The sequence below is a fragment of the Gossypium hirsutum genome, chromosome A01, assembly GCF_007990345.1.
Source record: "Gossypium hirsutum isolate 1008001.06 chromosome A01, Gossypium_hirsutum_v2.1, whole genome shotgun sequence".
In the NCBI taxonomy this organism is placed as follows: Eukaryota; Viridiplantae; Streptophyta; class Magnoliopsida; order Malvales; family Malvaceae; genus Gossypium; species Gossypium hirsutum.
The window spans coordinates 115,198,400-115,216,821 of record NC_053424.1 but is presented as its reverse complement, the minus strand read 5'-3'; the positions used below and the strand labels follow the sequence as shown (position 1 = coordinate 115,216,821).

The 18,422-nt window shown below is 34.4% G+C and overlaps 1 protein-coding gene and 1 long non-coding RNA gene across 2 annotated transcripts; one reads left to right on the top strand and one right to left on the bottom strand.

The window, feature by feature from the left end:
- Positions 1-85: 85 nt before the first annotated feature.
- LOC107925649 (myosin-binding protein 7) lies at positions 86-3,291 on the bottom strand. Its single transcript, XM_016856361.2, has 4 exons — positions 2,878-3,291; positions 1,115-2,757; positions 791-837; positions 86-454 (listed from the first exon to the last, which is right to left on the bottom strand). Exons 2-4 carry the CDS (start codon positions 2,528-2,530, stop codon positions 352-354), a joined length of 1,566 nt encoding a protein of 521 aa, XP_016711850.1. The 5' UTR covers positions 2,531-2,757; positions 2,878-3,291; the 3' UTR covers positions 86-351.
- Positions 3,292-7,356: 4,065 nt separating this feature from the next.
- LOC107925612 (uncharacterized) lies at positions 7,357-8,591 on the top strand. The gene is made up of 2 exons (XR_001692029.2): positions 7,357-8,087; positions 8,324-8,591. It is a non-coding gene; the product is annotated as an uncharacterized lncRNA (long non-coding RNA).
- Positions 8,592-18,422: the final 9,831 nt, after the last annotated feature.

Genomic DNA, 18,422 nt, shown 5'->3' with positions numbered 1-18,422 from the left:
CTGCATACGTGAATCTGAAAATATAAAAAAAGTGATAGCCTTAGCCTACCTGCAAATACCTCAACCGGAAATCCAACAAACTACATGAACCAACATGCTTTTACTTGCATCCATGTTTTTGCATTGTATTCAATTACGGAAAATAAAAATATATAAACAAAAAAGAAGTAAATTAAAAGAACACTGCAGAACAATACCAAATTCTGCACCAAGAAATCCGTAAAAAAAAAATGGATGCAAAGTTAAATACATTATAGCTTTCATCAAAACCCATTCACCATTCACACAATTAACGAAATTATTGTTAGCTTCATCTACAGATGCAAGTGAAAGAATCGGTTTCGTATCCTTTCACACTTGTGTGCTTGAAAGGCATCTCCATTGCCTCAGTCGAGGGCCCTTGTCTAGAAGCATTAGCAACCCGACATTGTTTGGTGATAATCCATACAGGTACCTATACAAATACGAATGGTAACAATTGTCAAATACCGGCATGATATGCTTATATAAACTTTAATATCAATTTCCAACACAATATATATCAAATAGGTATGTAAGTGCGTGCTCCCTCGTTAAATCAGTATCTCTGTTGTTTCAGTGTCAACTGTTCTCTTTGCATATTGCACCCGAATAACTAATTTTGGTTGCTGGTTAGTTTTTTTTTACCAAATAATGCTTTTGGTTGGATAAAATATTAATAGAGATCAAGAAAAGAGAAACTAAAATGCGTCAGTTTTAAAACGCTAGTCAATCTAACAGCAAGTATGTATATAACAATTATTCTACTTACTTGCTTCGGCGAGCTCTCCGACTCCAAGAAACTGAAGATGCAACCCACTGGGAAAAAAGAAAAGGACATCATCAAAAGACAATAAGCTTTAAGTGGCACAGTGGCAATACATCAAAACAAAAAACAAGGTGTTTAAGATCATGGAAAACACAGAATAGCTATATTGAAGAATTATCACATTCGGTTAACGATGCTTCCAACAATGTTAAGTTCCATATAAATTACAACCCAAATTTGAATCTTCAACTAGAAAAGTGAAACTAAACTATATAGTACTAAAATGTCAACAATATATATATAACAGTTTATGTGAAGAAAGATTACCTTGAAGAGGCCTCCAAGCATAGATGGCTTCCCCACAGTCACTTGTCTTTCTGGTGGCATTTCCTTGCACAAATGTTGAGCTATTTCTTTCAGTAGGACCAACTGTGCTTTGTCAGTTCGCATCGATAATAATGCTTGTCTCATCGATTCCCTGTCAGCCTCAAGGTTCTGAAGCCTCATGTAGAGCTTCTTGATATCAGGATCACAAACATCTGGTAGATTAAATGCCTCCCTTGGAGTGGATGCATAATTATCAGAAATTCCAAATCCAGATTTGTGATCAGCAGTTCCATTATATGGCACTCCATTATGGACAGAATCAATAGTATAAACTCTATCACTCATATCATCTCCAACTTCTGAAGCATTATCCATTCTTCTTGTGCTAGAAATCTCATCCATTTCGGAAACTAATTCCATCTTCTTGAAGCTGGTATTAAACCTGGGAGAACCAAAGTTAAACCTAGGAGAGTCACTGATAAACTCTGAACCCATCTCCCTAGAAATGAACGAATTTGTACTATCCATTGAAAACTTCCTTGAATGTCTTGGTCGCCTAGGAGAGTGTCCGACTACCACCTTCTCGAAAACATTCCTTGTTCCAGGAGTCTCTCCATCCAGCTGATTGCTGCTGGGAATACTCTCCATTTGGGAGATCCTTTCTTCCAGATTCCTCAAGTGTTCTCGGGCATGAGGGGTCGCACCAAATGCATATTTTTCCACGTCTTCAACATCTTCAACGTCTTCCACATCATTACCAGGATTCTCATTCAAATTGCACTTAAGAGGTGGATAATCATATGCAGGAAGATCAACTTCAGCTTCGGCATTGAAGTCCTCAGCAACACTTGGATGCCAAAGCTGTTCATCCTTCTCACCTTCAACCTCTGACTCTGTAAACCCATAACTCATCATCCTATGCTTGTATGCCTGGGCTTGACATGTTAGAGCTTGAATTGTCTGCTCCCTCTTATACAACAGATCCTCCAAAATCATTATCTCCTGTTGGTCATGAGCAATTTTCTCCTCGGCAAAACGCTTGAATTGCCTGGCCTCCATTTCAATCTCTGCCTTCTCGCTCTGCAACTTCAATATCATTGACATAGCCTCAGTTGCAGCCGTAGACGAGGCACTTCTCTCTTCCTCCAAATCTGTAAACAAGTCCTGTATTGTCCCTTGTTGGCTGCTAACGGTCTCCCGCAAGGCAGCACATTCATTCTCAATTTGGACTTGGGCATTGGAAAAAATATCGACCCCCGGAACATAAAACCTGTTTCCAGTCTCAAACTCATCATATTTTCGTTTCACAGACCGGAACCAAGTATTCGAAGGAGCTCCAATTAAAGCACAGGTAGTACAACTGCAATTACAACATTTTAACAAACCTCTTGGAGGTGAAAATATTTCTGACTCCATGTATCAATATATATGCATTCAAACTCAAGCAATCTAATTATTTACTAAGAGTTTAAAATAAAATATCTACACTAAAAATGATTTTTTTAATATAAATATATATTAAAGTTCTCTCATTCTCTCTTGAATACTATATCCTCCCAAATTTTCCCTCCTTTCATTTCTGAATCCATACACCAGCTATATGTAAATTTCCTCCTGGATCATTCAATCACAAAGAAAAGTTCCTGAAATAATCAATCAAACAAAAAATAAATAAAACAAGTTTCTAACTAATCACTAACATTCAAAAATATGAATTGGAAAATCTTACGGAAAAGAAAAATTCTACGAGAAATGCAGCTTACCACAAAAGTATAGAGATAGAGCTGGAAAAAAGGAGGCAAATTTTCCCGGGAAAATTAACCTCCCGAGGCGGAAAAAAAATCAATCCCTACTCATTCTTTTTACAATTTCAATTAAACTTCTCCTTTGACAAATAACGCCGATCGCCCGGTTACCAAGCAAAGCGGTGAAAAAAATCACAAATCCAAAAGTAGAATTGGAAACAATAGCAATGGCGTTTGGAGGGAAGGAAAATCAAAGAGAAAAAGAGAGAAATAACATGAAAAAAAACCTTTTTATTTTTTATTTTGGGTGTTTGTTTTGTATTGTCGCTTTGATTTATTCAGCTTTTTTGGTTTTTGGAGTTTTTCTCGATATGCGTGTCGACTTGAAGCGAAAATGAGGCAACCATTTTAAAGGAAAAATAATGAAGGGATTGGTTAACATGAATGAACGGTTGATTATAACTTTGTCATCTAAATCAACCGTTTATGATTCAATCAGTTGAGGATCGGATTGGATTATAGCTAAAATTGCGTTGTTTTCGGGGGAATTTATAAAATAGTTTACTCTGAGCTTGTCCGTACTATATTTGGCTATTCTATCCACTTCCTTCAATTCCTTCCACCATTTTTTTAGTAAATTATGTTTTTATTATTTTATTAATTATTTTTTTTTCAAGATAAAATCTCCCTATTTCTAGAATAAGTCAAATTAAGCAAATTTAAATTAAATATTTTTTTTTAAAAAAAAAAGAAAGTTCAAACTCATGGTGCTACCTTTAGTCAAACAGTGTTGTCAAATACAATAAAATGGGAAAATAAAAATTCAATAAATTACGTGTTAATGATTTTATCTACGATAACATCTAATTTCATAACGGTAAAACTGTTCAATAATATTTTTTTCTTAAAATTACAAATAGAGCCCTTTGTTTTGTATATTTTTACAAAAAGATAAAGTGTAAATTGATTAATTTGGTCCTATTGATCTATCAAACTTAACTTTAAGGGAAGTATAAAGGTGAAGGAAACACACCTACAAAATAGGGAAGGGAAAAGGGAAGGTCCTCTTTATTTTCACTCCCTCATTTCCATTTTAAATTGATGGATAAATTACATGTTTGAAAATTGGGTTTGGAAAACGTAACCGAAAATAAATTTAGAGAAAAATTAGATTTTTAAAATTTTTTACAAAACAAGATATTAATTGTAATATCTAAAATAATAAACACTTAATTAAAATTGTACATTTTCGATTTTTCTAACATAACACTTCGACCTAGAGGTGATCATAGGCCGGGCCGGGTTCGGACAAAATTTTAATCCCGTTTTCTAGGCTTAGGCCCGACCTGACCCGAAATATGAGTCTGAAAATTTGTCCAAGCCCAACCCAAAATAAAATTGCTAAGCTTGAGCCCGACCCATATTAATTTTTTTAGCTTATTTCATTAAATAAAAAATTTAAAACATAATAAATTAAATACATTTAGAAACACAAAAAAAATATTAAAACAAGAAACAAATAAAAGTTTAGACTAAAATAATTCTTAAAACAATACACAAATTAAAAATATAATAAAAAGTGGTTATATTAAAATTGAAAATAAAAAAGTAAATATGATTAAAAATAAAAAAAAATATTTAGTATATAATTTGGGTCGGGTGGGGCCCGGGCCAAAAAATTTTACTCGAGGCCCAGCCCGTTTTCTAAACAGATCTCTTTTTTTGCCCAAACCCATATTTCGGGCCTATATTTTTACTCGAACCCTCTCATTTTTTCGGACGGGCCTTCGGGCCGGGCTGGGTAGCCCAACCCATGATTACCTCTGCTTCGACCGAATAGTCTTCTATGCTATCCTTAAGTTCATGTCTGACAAGTTTGGGCTCACTTCGAATCAGAAAATTTTTCACAAAAATTACCAGTTGAGTAATTTCGAAATTTCTCTAAAATTTTGGGTCAAGTTGTAAATTAAAAAAATATCTCTAGAAAAATTTTACTACTTTCTCTTTAATTCAATTCAAGTGTGTGTAAAATAATAACTCAGAGTTATTATTAAACTTAATCACTTTAATATTAAATATTATATTAATTTAATATTAAATCTTATTAAAATAATAGAATATTTATATTTAAGATAAATATTAAACCAAATTTAATATTAAGATAATCACTTTTAATATTAAAGTAATAAAATACTATTAATATAAGTATTAAATTAAATTTAATATTAAATTATTAAAATAATATTATTTTTTGAATAGTTAATCTGAAATCAAATTCTCTGGTTAAGTCCTAGTAAAAGTGTAATTCTTCCACTGCTTAACCACCAATACCAACCATTGTCGGCCACCAGAACGTTGTTGTCACAACCGCCGGCACTGCCGTATCGGGTAATGCAGGTGCAACACCCTTATGGCACCTCGAGCCGGTTTGGTTGATTATGTGACGACTTGACCGATTTGGTCTAGCCACTGGTTGGACCGTCGGTCTGATTTAACATATCGGACCCGATTCAACCAGTTTTTGGGTCTTGGTCTCAGTTTTGAGCTCCCGGACCTAATTTACGGTCTCAAGTCCAATTTGCAAGTCCAATTACCCATTGGGCCAATTCTTTGACTTGAAAATCAATTTCTAAAAAAATCATATTAATTTTAATTAATTTGATTAATTTAATTTTACTTGACCAAAATTAGTTTTTCTAAAAATCATATAGATTTTTCAAATTAAATTTTAAAGAAAATTCTTTAATCAAATTTTCTAGTAGAACAATTCTCACAACCTCTAATTTAATTCCACATTGAATAAATTGATTCAATTAAATTATTTCTAAAGTCGTAGAATTTTTTTTGATTCAAATGCAGTCCAATTGAGTTTTTGTTGAGCTAGCGAAGGGAACAATCAGACATATACAATTAGACTCTAGTAATTGCAATTATGTCTAAAAGTATCGTTTCGATAATTCACAATTACTTAATCATTATTGAAAAATCCTTATTGTATACACTTTACAAAAGCAATTCATCCAACTAATTTGTTCAATGACCTCTTCATGTGTGTGTTACCCTCATATAATATCGTTGATTCCTTTGAGTTAAATCCGTTCATTCAATATAATCCTATTTTATCTCATTGTCACTATTGTATCTTCTTAATGATTAATGTAATCACTATCAACAAATGACTGTGATAAATTGCTCGTTCAAGAACTAGCAACTCGTAGTCACATTCTATATTTATCAATGCACACAATACCAATGAGATGATATCATTAACTCTTTAATAAAGCTATGAATTCTACTGTTGCTAGTAAAACCATACCATATGTCGAAACCATTTTTTTAAGTTCTGGAAAAAATAAGGATCGACTTTAAAACGAGGCATCTAGTCACCACCAATCTTTTTGTTTAGGTGTGATCGGATCACCTAATAAATCATTTTTAGTAAAATATGGATGTTGGCCTACGAAAAATCAAGAAACGGGTTCGGGAGTCGGTTACGTACTGGGAAGGATTAGCACCCTCGTAACGCCCAAAATTGGTACCAATTGACTAATTAATGTCCCGATGTTGAAAATTTGAAAAAAATATTAAAAATACGATCCCTTAAAAAATGTGAATAACTCGAGTTAGATTTTAAGATTCACTCATTTCAAAGGAATAAAATACAACATCCAACACGTTAGGACATGATATTTTAAGCCCGGAAAACTGAGATCACCTCAAGATTTCCAAAACACACAATGAAATATTAAAAGGGTATTCCGTTATTTGGCCAAACGAAAAAAACGAAACCCAGCACGTTAGGGCACGATTTCTCGAATTTCTAAACATGAAACATTGCCTTATTTTGAGGAATTTCTAAATTAACAATTATAAATCGGCTCAAGATATACTTGTTTAGTTTATTTAAAGGTAAAAAAGCGCTTGATATTAGGCAAAAAACATTTGAAACTTTAAAGTCCGATGAAAATAACAATCATACAAGCATTGAATTGAGCATGAAATAAGTATATGCAACCATAAAATTATGTGAGTAATAAAAGGAAAATACAAAGAACTAAGTTGCATGCAATAGCAACATATCATATACTATATAAATACAAACATTAATAATTGAAAGCTAATGAATTAGAAACCAATTTAGAGGGAGTTCCAAACAAATTACACAAATGAAATATAACAAGTTTTAATATAAAATAAAATAGATAATAAGTAAGAAAGATAATTTGGAATCATTACTATACAAACTATACAAAATTTTAAAACAGTTAATAAATATAAGAATTTTCTAAAAAAATAAAAAAGGAAAAAAATATTATAATAATATACAAATGATTTTTTTAAAATAAATAATATGAAATAGATAATATACAAAATAATACATATATCCATTTACATAAAAAACTTAATATAAATAATTGGTATATAAAAAGTATTTGAAATAATGAAAATGACGAAATAGAGTTTATATATAAAAAAATGTAAAGGGAGGAAAAAAATATTTATAAAAAAATGATATAACACAGCAATATATATACATAAAAAAAATTAAATTATGTGTAAATATAAAGAAAATGTATGAGGATATTTAAATTGACCATATTGAAATAAAAGAAACACATATTGAAATAATAGAAAAACTCAATTAAAATAGACCAAACTTAAAAGGGATAATTAATAAATAACTAGAACATCAAATTAAAGCCAAGGACCACAACTTAATGCGCAAAAATTCTCAAGGACCGAAAACGAAAATGACCCAAATCTCCAAAACTCAGCACCTGGGCATGGACCAAATCACAACAACGCGTGAATTATAGGGAAAATTTAATAAAATGAAAAAGGTGTAAATATGGGTTAATTTAAAACTGGCGTGAATAGGAAGGACTGGAAGCGAAAATTACCCATTTAAGGGAAACATGCGCAGATCCAGCCTGTCTACACACAAGCTATCTCTTTCCCTTCCCCACGCCATTAAAATTAAACATAACATTTATTATTTTTTTAAAAACATTAAAGATTTAGAAAACCCAAAACCTTTTTTTCAAATTCCCTTTTTCCTTAAAAACATTTTACCCTTTTGTTTTAAAAAAAAAAAAACCAAAACTCTTTCTTCTTCCCCACTTCCCAGTCGAAGGACTAAAACCCAACTCTCATTCGCCGCCTCATGCGCGGCCGTAAACAGCCATCGAAAGGCCGAAGTTCACCCCCTTTTGCCAGCGAATCGAAAGGTACGTCTCTCCCTTTTATAAAATGTTAGTTTGTATTTTGTTGACTCAAATGAAAATGGAAAAAAAGGAAAAATAGAATAAAATAATGATGAACAACCACCTTGAAGTATTCTTTTAACTGCTCTTTGATTCTTCGTATATATTTTGTATTCTCAGAAAAAAACTAAAAAAAAAACAAGATTACATATTCGTGGCCCTATATAGCCATTTACAACCGTTTTTGTGCACATTTGCAGGTATGGTGAATGTGGCTTGGACGTGGTACATGGGTGCATGGTGAACGATGATGGAGAACGTGGGTAGTGCGTGGAGGTGGTGGCGGCGCCAGCCAAAGGGAGAGCCTCAAAGCTAGGGTTTGTTATTTCTTTAAAAGAAAATTTGGGCCATTGGGCTTGTGTAAACGGGCTAAAATTATGTTTTGGGCCAGCATTTAAGCTTGGGCTTTAAATTTTGTAATGGACTATTTTGTTTTTGTTTTGTATGTGAATGGGCCGTAATTGGGTATTTGGGCCGGGCAAAAATTGGGTTTTACACCATACACAAGTAATGTACCTGATATACTAACTATGGGCTCGATCATCTCTAGAGCATAAGCCTCCACTTATATCAAAGCATATGAGTTGCATACGTATGGTCAGTGACTAACTCAGGATTTAGGTAAATCACACCATGAACATTACAAGTGAATTAATTCACAAACAGATTCAGAATTAGTTCATTTTGGGCCCATTCCAATGTATCATTCTACCAATGAAAAGATATATGTCTCTACCCGTGGAGTCAACTACTCCGATAGCCATCTTCCCAATTGGAATTGTAGACGATAATCCTTCTAAGTATTTGAATCAAATGTTCACTTTGATTCTTTTACGGGATTACAGACTCATTTAGATTAGTATTGAAGTAAGTTATCTTTCTCGCAATGTAAATTTCTTACAATGCCACTTATCTTCAGTTTAAACTTAGTCAATCAATGAGTTAATATTTGCTTGTTATAATTTCGCTATGCATGTAAAATATGAAAGACAAAAAATACAAAAGACATACTAGTGAAATGTGAAATTAACTTTATTTATTTATCGTTCAAATAAATAGAAAATAATTAGATATTTATTATAATATGGGTACATTTCCCAACATTAAGTTCAATATCATTCAATTATTAGTCACCCTATTTTAAAAAGTTACAAAATGATTACTAAATTATTCAAAAGTTTTCTATAATGCACTAAACTATTCGAAAGATGTTGTTTAAATCAATGGACTGACTAGTAAGTTCTAAACGACAATTAGATGATCTGTATGGTGGATTAGTACCTATTCAAGAGTAAAAGAAAAAATCTTAGGCCCAAGTCAATCTGACGGTTGGTATCAAAGATCGAAGAAGAAAACTGTTTGGATTTTGGTTTATAGATTTGCGATATTTCAAGTTGTTTCATGAAAAAAATTGAACTGTAGAAAAGAAGGGGAATAAAAGTTTTAGATTGGTACAGGTGGTGTGAGTAAATGACATACAGTACTGATTTTAACAATCCGGTGACTTAAATAGAAACTTTCGAATAATTCATTTACCAATTTGTAACCTTTTGAAGTTGATTGACCAAAATGTAAACTTACTAATAGTCAATGATCTTGGGTATAGTTTACCCTAAATTGATTTTATAGGTATTTTTTTACATTCACTTTAATGGTTCATAAAGATTAGTATTTTTGAGATTTTTGACTATCGCTCTTGACAATATGGTCTCAAAGGTTTAAACCAAAGTTACTATTATAGTTGATGTTGGAGAATACCCAAAGACCAATTATATGATATTGTAATAATATACTTATTTACCTAGTTATTAATAAAAAATTTGCCATCATTGTTTTCTGTACTTATTTTCATGTTAAAATAAACTGTATAATGATAAAATCAAAAAAAAAGATATGATCATTCTTAAATGTGTTTAGTCAAGTGTTATTTGGACTAGGATAACAATAATGCATTGAGACTAATATGTGTTTGATTAATAACAAGTGTTGCTACAGATACGTGATATTAAATAAGCACATAAATATATATTAGAGAATAATATACTGGACTATCTCTTCATGAAAATGTTTCTTGGATTATTGTGAAATGTGGTTCGGAGTTAAGATACAACGATTTAAATTTGATGGGTGAATAAGCACATTTCTGCATTTCAAAGGGTAGTTAGATCTCGGCCTAATTTCACTTTATACACTGAAAATTTATAAAGCTTCCTACTTGTAGGACCAAATTTATACCCGGGCCCAAAGCTCACAAACCCAAACCCAAATACACTACACAGCCCGACTAATTTATGCCATGACCCAATAAAAGAAACCATCCACTACCTCCATCACCCCCACACCCTACTAAATCACCACACTAACTCCATCACCCCACTTGCCTACAAAAAGAAAGGGCAATCAGTTGTAAAAGTTGGCTATAAAAGCCATTCAAAACTATTGTAAAAGGGGGCTTGTTCTTTTTTGGAGATTAATCAAATATCAAAACAAAAGAGGTTTTCTTTGTCTATTCTCGTTTTAAGTTCTTTGTTTGTTTATTGTTTTCCTTTTAATTTTATTTTGTTTTCTTATATGAAAGTAAAAATAAAAGGAAGAAGTTTTCCCATTTTAGAATTACCGAAAAAGGGTTTTTTTGAGGTCCGACTGCCATGCACGGTGGCGTCGACGGTGGCCCGTGGGGGTCCGGTGACCGGAGTAAGGCCGGACCGATGGCCGGATTTAGAAGGGAGGGGGAGAGTTTTATTTTTAATATTATTATTATTATTATTATATTATACTTATTTTATTACTGTTATTATTATTTTGTATATATTTATTATCATTGATTTATTATTATTATTATTAGAAACATATTTTTATTTTTATTATTTTTATATTATTATTTTTATTAATATATTATTATTATTGTCTTCTATTTTATTGTTGTTATTATTATTTTAATCGTTATTACTATGTTTATGGTTATTGTAGCATTATTCTATTATTACTATTATTATAGTTAATTAATTCTACATTTTCATTACCCTATATATTTTCTTTTTATATTTGTTTTATCCCTCCATATGTATATATATTATCGTTTTCACGTTATTACTTTTATGTATAGATCCTTTCTTTATCTATGTATATATATATTATATTTTCATATATACAACTTATTTCTTTTGAAGATTCCGTTTTAAAATTATACTCTGTCTATTTTGACTATTTTCTTATTATTAATATGTGTATTATAGAAATCCTTTTTCCTATTTTCTTTTGTTTTATATATTTACATAATTATTTTTATTTCTTTTGTTTGTACCATTATTAACATGTTACTACTACCATTTTATTATTTGTCATTAAATCTCTTTTTGCCACTATGTTTTATTGTTAATATGCATCGTTCAGCTTATTATGGTAATGTTATTTGCATGTGACATACCATTATTTTCGTTTTTAAGTTTTAATTGCCCAAATTCATTTATTCACAGATTTATTCTCAATTGTTTTTAAAATAATGGCAATGTTCGGTATTTAAAGACTTCGAAGAATCGTGCCCTAACGTACTGGGTTTCGCTTTCTTTGTTTGTTTTGAATATTCGAATATCCTTTTACCAGTTCACTCTAAAAAAGTTTCAAAATAAAGGCAATGTTCGGTATTTAAAGAATTCGAAGAAACGTGTCCTAACGTACTGGGTTTCACTTTCTTTGTTTGTTTTGAATATTCGAATATCCTCTTAAGGCTAAAACGCAAGTTTTAAAGGCAAGCTCACAATTGAGGGTAAAAAATGTTGTGTCCTAACGTACTGGCTGTAATGTTTTACCTTGAGGTGAGATGGTCTTTAATACACGTTTGACTTACCTAAATGTTTTAAAAGCCAATAAAAGGAGGATCGCGTTTTGAACTCTGTCCAAATCTTTAATTTTCGACATTAAGACTCTAAATAATCAATCAAGTACCAATTTTGGGCGTGTCGAGGGTGCTAATCCTTCATCGTACGTAACTGACTCCTGAACCGGTTTTCTATTTTCGCAAACCAAAATCATCGTTTTGAAAAATTTATTTATTTATTAACAACGACTGTGTTTTGAGGTGATCCAATCACACCCTATTAAAAACGATTAGTGGCGACTCCCAACTTTTCATTTTCAAAAATCGATTTCCCGTTTTCAAAAAAATGGTTTCGACAGCTTGGCGACTCCACTGGGGACATCAGAGAGTCGAGCTGTAAATTGATTGTTTTCTATCTTCTTGTCAAAAATTGGAAATTTGGTTTTTAAATCTACGATCCTCTCATTGCATTTTCTGTGTCTTTATCGATTTTTATTATGTGGGTTTTACTTTATTTGTGCAGTCTTTCGATATATTCTTGCATCATATTGCATGACCGTTGTGGTCTCACCTTTTAAGTGGGTGTGAAGAACTATGCCTTCGTGAGGTTTTCACCTCCGCATGGGCTAGGGGATCGCTTTCGCGATACATCCGTACCTATGTCTTCGTGAGGTTTTCACCTCCGCATGGCCATAGGAAAATTTATCCCTCTGAACCGAACTTGGTCCATATGAGCCTATAATGGGTGAGGATTGAGGAATCTGCTGGTTCAGGTACCCCTTTCTTTATAACTGAACCACATATAGTAAACCCTAGGAGCCTACCCTAGTTAGGGCTACGCCAAACCTTAGTGGTCTAGGTTGTTTATTTCTCCTGTACTAACGTGTTTCATTTTGTTTATGTTTGCATCACATTGCATAGCATTTTCATCATAAAAAGGAGGTGTCGATTCACGGTTCGGTTACTAATAGAAAGTTTTGCCATGGAGAGCAAATTCCTTGATAAAGGGGAGGATAATGTGGTTATCCGAAAATGGTCAGAGAGCACACGATTAGAAAAGGGCGGCAGAGTTGAAGAAGGCACTACACCAGCATCGTAGCCGCAACTCGGTAATGGAATTTAGCGCCAAGCCGTATATGTAATCCACTTTATGTAAAAGATTTTGTTTTCCAGTAAAGTTTTCTAAATGGGATTGAGTCAGAGTCGACGTCTTCTTCTGCATTCATTCCATGCATTTGCATTACATCACATCATGTGTATTAATTCAAAAAAGAACCCTATTAACTAGAGGTTATTTCTAGTTACCCTGGAACATCGCTATTACACTCGAAGAAAGACAAAAGCCATGGACCAAAGATTGGAAAGACTTAAACAACTTCCAAGAGAGATGCAAGTCCAGTTACAAAGGCAAATGCAAGAGCAACTGGCGAGGGTACGGCAAGATATGAGAGACCAAGTGCTAGAGTTTCAAAAGAATATGATGAATCAATTGTCCCAACTGCTGACTAAGGGGCTAGGAAAAGGGAAAAGCTCCATGATCAATGCTGGAGAGGACAATGAGGAGCCTCTCTACCCTGCGGGTTATACCCCGACAAATGATCAGACACCACCTGAGGTGTATAGACGAAGGCCGTCTGTTACAATCAGGCCCCAACAGTTTCAGGCCGGTGATTCAGCGCATCTGAATTACCAAAACGGTTCAGGCGCTAATCCGAAGAATAATTTAATTAATCCCTTTATCTCCGATCTCGATGAAGAAACAGAAAAGACAAGGGTGGAGCTCTTGAAACAATTAGAATACCGATGCAAGTGGTTAGAGGAAAAGTTTAAAACAATGAAAAGTGTTGACTATTACTATGGAATTGATGCTAAGGATTTGAGCTTAGTTCTAGATTTAGTGCTTCCCCCTAAATTCAAAACTCCAGAGTTTGTAAGGTACGACGGGACTAGCTGTCCCAAAGCTCACATCACCATGTTCTGCAGACGAATGGCAGGCTATGTCAATAATGACCAATTATTGATTCACTATTTCCATGAAAGTTTGGTTGGGGTAGCATCTAAATGGTACAACCAATTGAGCCGTAGCCAGATCAATACATGGAAAGATCTAGCACAAGCTTTCATGAAACAGTATAGTCATGTGACGGATCTGACTCTTGATAGGATCACTTTACAGAGCATGAAAAAGAAACCGAATAAGAGTTTCAGGCAGTACGCCCAAAGATGGAGAGAGATAGCAACACAAGTCCAACCACCTCTCTTGGAAAAGGAGACCTCAATGCTTTTCATCTATACTCTGAAAACCCCGTTCATTGATTATATGTTGGGAAGACTGCTCTGAGTTTTCCAGATATAATAATGTCTGGTGAGATGATTGAAAATACGGTAAGAAGTGGGAGGATAGATGTGGCAGAAAGCATTAAAACTCCGAGAAATAAAGAGAATGAAGTGAACATCATGAGCATGCCATCCAAATTGGTCAACATAGACCAGTCAAGGCCTGTAATCACTAGTTATCAAGGCTCTTCAAGGTAGGAATTCAACTTGAGGCCAAAGTTTACGCCTATCTCAATGTCATATAAGGAATTGTATCAGAATCATATCGGGGAATCTGAATGATATATCCGAAGAGGGAGTTGAGGAAAAAAAGTCTCCAAACTTTTGCATACTTGAGAGTGTTTTGAACAATGGGATTATGGAAGAGATCCCCTTATTTTTAGAGCTAATCTAGAGTAATATTCAAAACACACTTGTTGTTTTAAGCCTAGAAGCAACAAGAATCTTTTGTGAAATAGGCTCGTGTTCAAACATCTTTATTTTCAATAAAATGCACTTTTGTATCTCATTCTGAGCAGATATTCTTTTATTCTTTTATTTCATTCATAATCATGCCATACAAATAATCATCCTTAGAATCATTTATTCTTTGAAAGTATGCCTTTGTACCTACAATAGGTCCCCAGATATCAACGATAGGAGCAACGCTGTAACTGACTCCCTTTTGGGGTGAGATATGTGTTTAAGCGGATCTCAGGACTTTGAAGATGACAGAGATTGTAGTTTATTTCTTTATTTGTTAAGGATGGTAGAACAAGATAAAAAATAGATCCTACTCCACAAATGGTCGGTGGATATTATAAGCAAGAGGCAAATATCGAAACCAGCATTACCACAAAACAAAGCGAGACGTCATTGAGTTATTCCCAATTCAAAGATGTTTTTGCATGATCGCATCAAGATATGCCTGGGTTATTAAGACGTGAGGATACTGCAAGGTGTTTGAATAATATATGCTAATGGTTTTATGATAGCCAGGCTAATCATGAGATTCGAGTTCTGCTAGCCCACCGTAGAAGGGAATTGTATCAATTATGCCATAAATGCCAGATGGAGGAAGACAAGACTTATGTGCCTCATCCATTTCTTCACAGATTTTCTATTTGTGGGGCATGGATATTATGAGGTTGATCTTGTCAAAAGCTTCTAACCGATACTGATTCATCTTTGGGGTCGTCGATTACTTCGTGAAAAGGGTGAAAGTCAGTTCATATGGCCAATATTACTAAGTCCACGGTCATCAAATTCAAAAAAAAAAAGAAAAAAATAAAAAAAATAAAAAAAGAAGAAGAAAAGATGCCAAAAAGATTATATCTAGCTGCACAATGTCTAAATTTTGTAGTTTGTTCGAAGATCAGACGCTATATCACAGTGCAGCAAAGGTAGCAAAAAAATCGTGGAAGATAACTGAGACTTGTAAAGATTGGCATAAGGAAGTGACCTTTTTACCCTTTATCCTTATCGAACGTCGGCCAGGACTTTAGCTGGGGCAACACATTGCTCATTGGTTTATGGGATAGAATCAGTTTTGAAGATGAGATTCCTTTTCTCCGAGTCTTGTCAGAGCTGAAGACAGAATGGATCCAATCCTGATAGGATCAATTGAATTTGAAGAGAGAGGGTCGAAAGCTATCTGTCGAGGTCTAATGCACCGAAAATGAATGATGCGAGCTTACGATAAAGAGATCTATCCTAGAGAATTCTACGAGGGGAACTTGATATTGAAGAAGATCCTTCCTATACAAAAGGACTTCAGAGAAAAGTGATTGCGAACTGAGAAGGACCTTATGTAGTAAGGAAAGAACTTGCCCAATTTGGTGAATTCAGATTTAGTCACAGTTAGAAGTTTCAAAAAAAAAGGAAAAACACAAAAAAAAAAGAAAAAGAAACAGGAGAGGCCAATACGAAAACCTACAAAGGGCACCTTCAGACCAAAGGGGATTTGAGTTGAAAACCCAAAAGTGACGACTTGAATTTGGATCAAAGTAGGGCATATAGTAGTCTTGCTATGCCTAAACTAACAATGAAGAAGTATGCTACGTCTGGGGGCATTGACAAGGTGTTCAGGATCCCTTAAACACAGATTGAGCTCAAAGTGGGTATAGAGAAGTTCAAGCTGCGATATCTGGGGTACCTAGCTTTTCATTTTACCCATTTTTGGATTGAATATCTTTGATTATCTTATTCTTTTCAAGATGCATCTCAATAAATTTCTTTCTTTGCATTTTGCTGTCATTGGTTAACTTACTTGCTTCGAGCTATATTTCTGGTCCGTTGTTATGATCTTTTACAATTATTTTGTATTGAAATAATGATTAGTGGACTAATAACACTTTCCAAAAGAAGTTTTACATATTACTCTGGAAGTTTTTAAATAATACAAGAACCTGAAACATGACTATTGTTTAGAACTCACCAAGCCTAAGGGTTGAAAATATTGAAGAAAAGATGATTATCTCTTTGGACTCTTTATTGGTTGAACCAAAAGACAAGACATTTCATTGGTGATACACTCTCGAAAAATAACGAGCAATGGCAACCCAAGTGTAAAAAAGGGTCACCCTCGGAAAAAATGATACTCTACATTTATACAAATATCAAGCATATACATCCGGTCATTACGTCCAGGGAATAGTGTAACAGATAAAACTGATTAAAGATGATACAAATCCTATACCTTTGAGTTGCAGCAGAATGGATGGAAGAAACCAAATGTTATTCCTCTGAAATTGCAGTCGGAGGCACAAACTTTATGTTCCAAAAGGTACAGTGGAAGGGGCTCTGAAATTACAGTGGGGCAAGCTTGCTGAGCAAAATGTGATTATTTCTTTGAATTTTCTGTCAAGAATACCAGCCGAACAAGATGGCAGCGTAATACGTCAGTGATAATGTCCTGATGAACAACGAGCGATGATATCTTAAGCATTTTAAAAAAAAAAGCTCATGACATTTCTACATTCATATAATAACACATCTAGTTAGGAGCATTTGATTCATTCGATCATTTGACATAAGCATCACATTTAGTTAGGAGCATTTGATTCATTTCAATCATTGCATCCTAATTATTTGGCATAAGCATAGATACGTGAAACTGATTTTACAGATCATGTTCCTCAGAGGATAGTGCAGTTGAATCAGTGAATCCACAGGCCTTAAAACCCTAAGCAGTAGGGTAACAGGCTGAAAAATACAGATCTCCCCTAAACAGTAGCGGAGTAGATCAAAGATAGCAAGCCGTAACCCCCTAATCAGTAGGGTAACAGGCTAAAAAATAAAGATCTCCCCTAAACAGTAGCGGAGCAGATCGGAGACAGCAAGCTTTAACTCCCTAAGTAATAGGGTAACAAGCTGAAGATTATAGATCTTATCTCCCTAAGCAATAGTGGAACAGATCAAAGATACACGCCTTAACCCCCTAAGCAGTAGGGTAACAGGCTAAAATTTATAGATCTGGGCTCGCCGAGCAATAGTGGAGCAGATCAAAGATACATGCCTTAACCCCCTAAGCAGTAGGGTAACAGGCTAAAATTTATAGATCTGGGCTCGTCGAGCAGTGGTAGAGCAGGTCGAAGACTCGCCTTAACCCCCTAAGCAGTAGGTTAACAGGCTAAAATTTACAGATCTGGGCTCGCCGAGCAGTGGTGGAGTAGGTTGAAGACTCGCCTTAACCCCCTAGCAGTAGGGTAACAGGCTAAAATTTACAGATCTGGGCTCGCCGAGCAGTGGTGGAGTAGGTCGAAGACTCGCCTTAACCCCTAAGCAGTAGGGTAACAGGCTAAAATTTATAGATCTGGGCTCCCCGAGCAATGGTGGAGCAGGTCGAAGACTCGCCTTAACCTCCTAAGTAGTAGGGCAACAGTCTAAAATTTACAGATCTGGGCTCGTCGAGCAATGGCAGAGCAGATCAAAGATATACGCCTTAACCCCCTAAGCAGTAGGGTAACAGACTAAAATTTACAGATTTGGGCTCGTCGAGCAGTGGCGGAGCAGGTCGAAGACTCGCATTAACCCCCTAAGCAGTAGGGTAACAGGCTAAAATTTACAGATTTGGGCTCGCCGAGCAGTGATGGAGCAGGTCGAAGATCTACCTTAACCCCCTAAGCAGTAGGGTAACAGGCTAAAATTTACAAATCCTGGCTCTC

Bases quoted from the DNA above. Each gene is read 5' to 3' on its own strand.
- LOC107925649 (XM_016856361.2), bottom strand. From the start codon at position 2,530: ATGGAGTCAGAAATATTTTCACCTCCAAGAGGTTTGTTAAAATGTTGT. The intron at 838-1,114 runs GTAATCTTTCTT...CTTTTTTCCCAG, and splicing joins TGCTTGGAGGCCTCTTCAAG to TGGGTTGCATCTTCAGTTTC. The intron at 455-790 runs GTAAGTAGAATA...GTATTTGTATAG, and splicing joins CGGAGAGCTCGCCGAAGCAA to GTACCTGTATGGATTATCAC.